The sequence below is a fragment of the Heterocephalus glaber genome, unplaced genomic scaffold, assembly GCF_053883595.1.
Source record: "Heterocephalus glaber isolate CG9 unplaced genomic scaffold, H.glaber_assembly_v1.0 deba00000071, whole genome shotgun sequence".
Taxonomy (NCBI): Eukaryota; Metazoa; Chordata; class Mammalia; order Rodentia; family Bathyergidae; genus Heterocephalus; species Heterocephalus glaber.
Genome location: NW_028258137.1, coordinates 19,008,547 through 19,016,386, shown reverse-complemented (window position 1 = coordinate 19,016,386; position 7,840 = coordinate 19,008,547). Strand labels below are relative to the sequence as shown.

Here is a 7,840-nt window from a genome sequence, read left to right as displayed (position 1 = left end):
GGCGGACGGGCGAGTGAACGAGGTGGGCGGTGAGAGGAAGTGGCGGCGGTGGCGGCCGGTGGCGGCCGGGGGCGGCGTGAGTTGGGTCTGCGCGGGCGGTAGGCAACGGCTGAGGCGGCGTGGGTTGGGCTCGAGCCGGCGGCTGCACTTCGGACTCCCTGGAGCGGGAGCCCACGCGGGCGGGCGCCCTAAACAAAGAGAAGTGGGAGTCCAGGCGCCGCGGGTGGGCGGTCAGTCGGCCAGCGCGGAGCCGGGCCAGCGGGTGCCCGCGCAAGCCCGAAGCTTGGCCCGGTGGGCGCGGACACAGAGCGGGAAGATGCCGCGCGTCGTGCCCGACCAGAGAAGCAAGTTCGAGAACGAGGAGTTTTTCAGGAAGCTGAGCCGCGAGTGTGAGGTGAGGCGGGCGGGTGGCGGCGGAGGCCGCAGCGCGTCCCGAGTGGGCCCGGGGGGAGAAAAGTTTGGGTGGCGCGGTCCTCACGAAGCCGGGCCGGCATGCCGGGGAGGGGCAATCTCGCCGGGGCGGCCGCCGCCCGCACACTCCGCTAGCTAGTCCTTATCGGCGCCGCGCGGGGTGGGCGGGCGGCGCCGCGGATTTGACTCCTGATTTCAGGCCGTCCCTTCTTTGCAGATTAAGTACACGGGCTTCAGGGACCGGCCCCACGAAGAGCGGCAGATGCGCTTCCAGAACGCCTGCCGCGACGGCCGCTCCGAGATCGTAAGTCGGCGGGCGGACGCGGGGACTGAGCGCGCGCGGTCACTTGTTGCGCGGGGGCCGAGCGGCCCAGGCGGGTTCCGTACGGCGCCACGGACGCCGCCGCTCCCGGAACTAAGCGGGCGCCGACTTACTTCCTACTCGGGATTCAAAAGGAGAAAACCAGAGGCTGACGTGCAGGTCCTCGCGGAGACACGCTTTTCCTGTGGCCTCGCCGCAGTGGCTCGTGTTTCCCAGAGCTGGCTTGGTGGACAGGTTGACCGCGAGTGTATCTAGAACCCGAGCCAAAATAAACAAGCAGAGGTCTTGGATAGGCTGTGACACCGATAAGTGTTCGGGGTACTTACAGGAAGAAAACAGCTATTAGGAAAAATCGTTCAAGATCAGAGATAGTTTGATTCTATTTTTATTCTTCTTTTTGCAGTACTCGGCATTGAACCCAGGGTCTGTGCACCGAGCTAGATCCTCAACCGTTTTTATTTTTTAATTTGAGACAGGGTTTGGCTGAGTCTCTAAATTCCCCAGGGTGGACTTGAACTTATGACCATCCTGCCTCAGCCTCCTAGAGTACTGGGATTATAGGCGTGTGCCATTATGCCTGACTGGGTAGTTTAATTCTTAGAAGCTAGATTTGTTGGTAAATCTTTATAGGAAAGTATCTTGCTCCCAATATAGGTAAGAATACATCTTTATTCCACTTATCTCTTGTCCTTATGGGAAGGTGCTAAAGGATGTGCTGTTTTCTTAGAATATTATTAACCTTCAGGAGAATCAGAAAGAGACCATTATTGTTTCTTTTCTAACCTAAATATATCTCATTAGTGCTGCAGTTTACATAAAAACGGCATGATTTGCCATAGTAGATCTCTTTGAGGCCTCTGCCTCTTCTCCATCAAGCCTTAGGTTGAAAAAAAATCCATGTGTCCTAACTCCTCTTTTGGACTTTGTGCAGTTGAGATGCTAATGAGTCAATGATAGGAAGAAACTAGAAAAGTTGATTATTTTTTTTAAAAGTTAAAGCACTGTATTGTGGAATCCTGTTATCTTCATGGTGATTTGGGCCCATTGCCTTGGCAAAACTTAAAAAAACTAAGGTTCTGTTTGAACTGAAGATACCAGTTGGAAGACAATGGAAAATGTATCCCCCCTCCTACTTTATAACCAGTTACTTATTTTTATTGAAAGTTAATTTGGATACTATAAAATTCTCCCCCTTTTTTTTTTTTGGTACCTGAGATCGAACTTGGGTCCTTGTGCTTGGGAGGCAGGCAGTGGAACCACTGAGCTAAATCCCCAGCCCAATTCTCCCCTTTTTTGACATCAAGTCTTACTGTGTAGTCTAGACTGGCCTCGAACTCATAGCAGTCTTCCTGCCTCAGTCTCCCTAGTTCTGGGATTACAGGTGTACACCTCCACGCTCAGCTCAGATTTATTTTTAAGTAATATTCAATATTTAAAATGAAAGGTTTGGGGGATTACAGGACAGAATATGAGATGATACTGGTTAAGTTTATCAGGAGCTCTAGAATAGGTGATCATTAATACATATTATAAAAGAAATTCTCTTTCAGCCCATCTCCAAGTTTCTTGAGTACTTGTAGCAGTTATGTAATTCAAATGTATAAGACAAATATTTTTTGATTTTATTCCTGAATGGTAGAAAAAAGAACCAGTGGTCCAGTGATGGTGTTATTCTTTGGGTTTTCTTTTGCAAAAGGTGGATAGAAGCCAGGCATGGTGACACATACTTGTAATCCCAGTACTGTGGGAAGTTGAGATAGGATGTAGGATTGCAAGTTCAAATCCAGTCTGGGCATCTTGGTGATTTAGAGAGACACTATGCCAAAATAAAAAAGGGGAAGAGATGTAGCTCAGTATGGAGTCCCTGGATTCAATATCCAGTATTAGGGGAGAAAAAGAGAAAGAAAAGAAAAGGTGGATGGTATAACTGTTGAATTTCCTGGAGGTAATTGATGTTAAGGGTAAGAGATGAGATACGAAGTACTGTCACTATCTCCTCCCCCCACACCCGCCACTGGGGATTGATCTCAGGACCTTGCAGGTTTCGGGGCAAGCGTGGTGCCACTGAGCTAAATCCCCAACCTGTTGTCACTGTCTTAAAGCTGAGGTTTTCCAGAAACCCAGGGAAGCATAGCCAGTAGAGTGTTTTTTGTCACATCAGATGTTTTGCATGTGATTATGAATTGGAGATATAATTCAACCCACAGTATATCTGTTATTGCTACAAGAGTATAGCAGCATTTATAGGTTCCTGTGTTTGTCAAATTTCTTTCCAGAATGAATTAGACATACTAGCTAGGTCTTCTCCTCCAAATATCTGATCACACAAATTTTTACAAGTTACGTTTAATTTGTTTTCTGACAAATATGAAAGGTTAAAGAGGGTAGATTGAATTCTGTAAGATTCAGACTTAAGACAGAAACGTGTTCTTTTGTTGAGTTAATGTTAACATTATTTGGGAAATCTGGATGTGGTAACACGTTCATAATCCTAGCACTCAGGAAGCTGAAGCAGGAGGATCACTGTGAATTCAAGGTCAGCCCGAGTTACAGTGAGTTCAAGGACACACTGAACTACACAGCAAAACCCTGTGTCAAAAACAAAGACAAAAACCCAACAATAAAAAAATAAGATCCTTAACTACTAGGGGGTGAGGATAGTATTCTGATATACCTCTTTGGATACACATATTTTACATGATGCCTTTTGTATCAGAGGTGCTTAATTTATTTGAATTTAGAGGTTACATAATTTAATGCCTGAAATTGGTCTTATTACTTACAAATAGACTATGGTTTCTGCCTGTTGTGGAAAAGACATTATTTTGCCTCTAGTTTGACAGTAGTCATATATGGCAAGAATATATATCGTTTTCAGAATTTACCAGTCCTTCTGGTCAATTGCTTTTCTTTTTTCTCTTTTGATTTTGAATATCTCCTTAATGTGCCAGTGAAGTTAGTAAAAAATTAATTTTATGATTAAATGTGAAATACAGTAATTTAAAGATTGTAGCACTTTTGTTTACTACAAAATTCAGACTCCTTTTCACATCATTAAATAGTGATTATAGATGAGAAGTAGACTCTATTTGGTAAAATTTGATTTATTCCTTTGTGAATTTTTATTGTAGTAACAGTGTAGGAAATATGGTCAAGACTAATAATTAATAGAAAGTACTTATATGAGACATGGTAACTAAGGTGGGGAGAGTAAAACAAATTATTTTTTGTGATACTATGGTTTGGACCCAGGGCCTTCACACTGAACTACATCCCAAGCCTTTTGTTTTTCTTGTTTTTTGGAGACACATTCTCACTATGTAGTTCAGGCTGACTTTGAACTCACTTTAGCCCAGGCTGGCTTCTGATTTCACAGTTACCCTCCTACCTCAGCCTCCCAAGTGCTGGGATTACAGTTTGTCCCACCATGCCAGCTCTAATACGTTATTTACTCTGGGGTGGGGTTTTTTGGTTTTTTGGTTTATGGTTTTTGTTTTTTTGAGGCACTATATATCCCAGGCTGGCCTTGAATTTGCTGTGTAGCTCACGCTGGCCTAGTACTCATGACAGTCCTCCTGCCTCAGCCTCCTGGGTGTTAGAATTACAGGCATGTGCTATCACGCCTTGCTTCTAATACTTTCTTTTTTTTTTTTTTGGTACCGGGGATTGAACTCAAGTCCTTGCGCTTGATGGAACCACTGAGCTAAATCCCCGACCCCTCTAATACATATTTTTAATCCTGACAGTTAAATGGTAAAAAGTATATTCAGTTGGCATAAAGTATGTTATTTTATCAATTTATAAAGCCTCTAAAATATAGTTAGGATAACTTGAAAACCTTACATACAAACATTATACCACTGTACCATTTAATGTTTTCAAGAGTAATTTTCCCTGTTCTTATGTATGTGTGGGCATTAAATTAAAAAACAAGTTCCAGGCTGGGATGTAGCTCAGTGGTAGAGTGCTTGCCTACAAGGGAAAGACCCTGGGTTTCACCTGGCACTGCAAAAGAAAAAAAGTTTCATGGTCAGATGAGTTTGGAAAATGCTGTTCTATCCAGGGGTGGTAGTGTACACCTGTAATCCCAGCACTTGGGAGGCTGAGGCAGGAGGACTGCTATGAGTTTAAAAAAAGAAAATGCTGTTCTAGAATGATTAGTTTTTGCCACTTTCTCTCACAGCGGAATCTTGATAAGATAATGGGCATAAAGTGGTGAAGCTGGAGATCTCTCTTGAGATTGGTACTGAAATAAGAGGTGAGGCAATAAGATCTGCAGAATGTCTTAGTCCAGAGCAGATGGGGCATACGAAGGTAGAAGGATTTGCTACTGAGTGAAGCATAGTACTGAAGAAACATGCCATAGGGATTTTGACATAGGACATTTGTTTAGGGGCTAAAAGTCTTATTTGCCATCAGTCTGCTCTGAGACTTCTAATATTATATAAGGCTGAAAATGATGACTAATCTCAAAATGATTTATTGTAAACCAAGTGTGTGGGCACTTGTCTATAGTTTCAGCTCCTGTGGAGTCTGAGGCAGAAGGATCTTATGTTGGGGGGGGGGTTCCTTTTTTTTTTTGGTAACTGGGGATTGAACTCGGGACCTTGAACTTGTGAGGCAGGCGAGTTGCCACTGAGCTAAATCCCTGGCCCTATTTTTCTGGTTTTTGAGAAAGGATTTTGCTCTATATCACAGGCTGTCCTCAAATTTGTGATCCACCTACCACAGCCTTTTAAGTGTTAGGATTACAGGCATGTGGCACCTTGCCCAGCTAGGAGTATCCTTTGAACCCAAGATTTGGAGGCTGGCCTGTGGAAGGATATTGAGAAGCTCATCAGACAAAAGTGATTTCTTTTATATTATTCAGCAAATATTTACTTAGATTTTACTTGGTACTGTTCTAAGCACTTTACAGATACCTATTTGTTAGGAGACTGAGGTTTCCCTCCCAAATTCTGCTTTTTGTTTTTCATTTGAACTAGTGTTAGTGGATAAAACCTATGCTAATAGTTCATGGATTTTTTTTAAAGTTACTGTTATAATATTGATGTTCAGTTTCTCTTTGTAGAAACTACCATGAGAAAAGGGTATCCCAGTTATTAGAGAAATTCCGTCAGAAGTATAGAGATTTAGCAGTTAGGTTGATAATTGTACCTATACTAATAGCAATAGAAATCAGAAGTACACATATTTAGCCTGGACTACAGAGTTAGACTCTGTTGGCTTTTTTAAGAAAAGAAGATAAAATTTATAGCCCCTGAAGGATAAACTATTAACCGTTAGAGGAATTAGTAAATAACTATCAGCTAATGGTTTTGTTTTTTTTGTTTTGATTTTTCTTTGGGGGGGGGGATCGAACTCAAGACCTTGAGCCTGCCAGGCAGGAATGGTGCCACTGAGCTACATCCCTGGCCCCTTGTTTCAATTTTTGAGACAGGGTCTCACTATACAATTCAGGCTGGCCTTGCATTCACCATATGGCCCAGGGTAGTCTCGAACTCTTGGCAATCCTCCTGCCTCAGCCTCCCAAGTGCTGGGATTGCAGACATGTGCCACCATATTCAGCCCTCAGCTAATAGTTTTAAATAAATTGCCCAAAATGTGAATCTCAAAACAAATGATGATTGAGAACTTAGCCAAATAAACCAAACAAAACTTTCTGTGGTTATAGCAAAAAAGTTTACCTTTCTTTTTGGCAGTTCTGGGGACTGAACCCAGGGCCTTTACACTGAGCTACATCCCTGGTCCTTTATTTTTATTTTGAGACAGTAAGTTGCCCAGGCTGGCTGGAACTTGCAGTCCTCCTCCCTCAGCCTCCCAGAGTACTGATATTACAGGTGTGTGCCACCATGCCTGGCTAAGAGTTTATGTTTAGATGAAAAAAAACGTTTTTAAAAAATACGCTTTTTACTTCCTTTCTGTATTTCCCTTGATACAAGGAGTAATTTTTGTGTGTGTGTGTGGTATTGGCGATTTAACCCAGGTATTTTTACTTATTTCCTTCTTTCTGTATTTCCCCCTGGTAAGAGTAATGACTTGATATTGGGGGGGGGGGGAGGTACTGGATGTTGAACCCAAGGCCACACTGAGCAACATCCCCAGGACTTTTTTTATTTTTTCTTTTGAGATGGTCTCACTAGCCTGAGGTCAAACTTTAGCCTCCCAGAGTTCTGGAATTACAGGAATATGTCACCATGTCACCATTACATCTGTTTTTTACATAGATGAAATACAAAATTAAATTGCTCAGGGGCTACATAGAATACTTTATTGAAATGGTTTTAGATTCTTTTTTAAGCGATGTCATTTGAATCTTATAAATATTAGATGAATACGCAGTGCTTTTTATTAATAGTCACATTCATTTCTTCTAAGGTAAAACTGGAAAGTGCATATTTTTTAAAGACTAGTCCTTATTGTCACATCGCAGGCCAATATGTATAGCTTTTCACAGGAGAGACAATCCCTTGTGCATTTTTTTTAACATGAGCTTTAAAGCATATGCTTAAAAATGCACTTACGTACTGCATTTTTTATGTGCTACATATCATTCATGGTTTCCTTGAGCAAAAGGAATCAAGAAAAGTCCACACTTCTCATACAGGTTTTAATTGTGGTATGCTTTAAAATTCAAAATCTTTAGATCATATTTAAAAACATAAGTTTTTAAGTACAAGGACAGTGGCTTCTGGTTAGACATTAGCAGTGCGAGATCCTAACATCAGCAAAAAATGTCCTGAAAGAAAGTATTGATTCCACGTCTGATTTTATATTTAAGCAACCAATGGCAAATGTCCTCAAAATGGAATCAGATGTTTGTAACTTAATACTTAAGAAAAATGATGAGTGCATGTTTTTTTACTTTTAAGTATTCTTAGTGCTGCCTGGCTTAAGACATAAACTGATGTAAAAATAAATGACTGCCTGCATAATTTATGTAATGTGTCCTGCTCCTGATCCTGTTTGTATTGATTTTTCTAAAAGGCTTTTGTGGCCACAGGAACCAATCTGTCTCTCCAGTTTTTTCCGGCCAGCTGGCAGGGAGAACAGCGACAGACACCTAGCCGGGAGTATGTCGACTTAGAAAGAGAAGCAGGCAAGGTA

General features: G+C 42.3%; 1 protein-coding gene across 6 annotated transcripts in view; it reads left to right on the top strand.

Moving 5' to 3' along the window:
• The window catches only part of Cbfb (core-binding factor subunit beta), a 59,889-nt gene continuing 52,049 nt past the window's right edge, over window positions 1-7,840 (top strand). Inside the window, exons 1-3 of one of the 6 annotated variants that reach the window (XM_004843071.4) lie at window positions 1-394; window positions 629-715; window positions 7,721-7,837. In XM_004843071.4, coding sequence (XP_004843128.1) covers window positions 317-394; window positions 629-715; window positions 7,721-7,837 — 282 coding nt within the window. In that variant the 5' untranslated portion in view covers window positions 1-316. The remainder of the gene's footprint in view (window positions 395-628; window positions 716-7,720; window positions 7,838-7,840) is intronic. The other 5 variants (XR_015448954.1, XM_004843070.4, XM_021256916.2 and 2 more) reach the window with 5 other exon arrangements.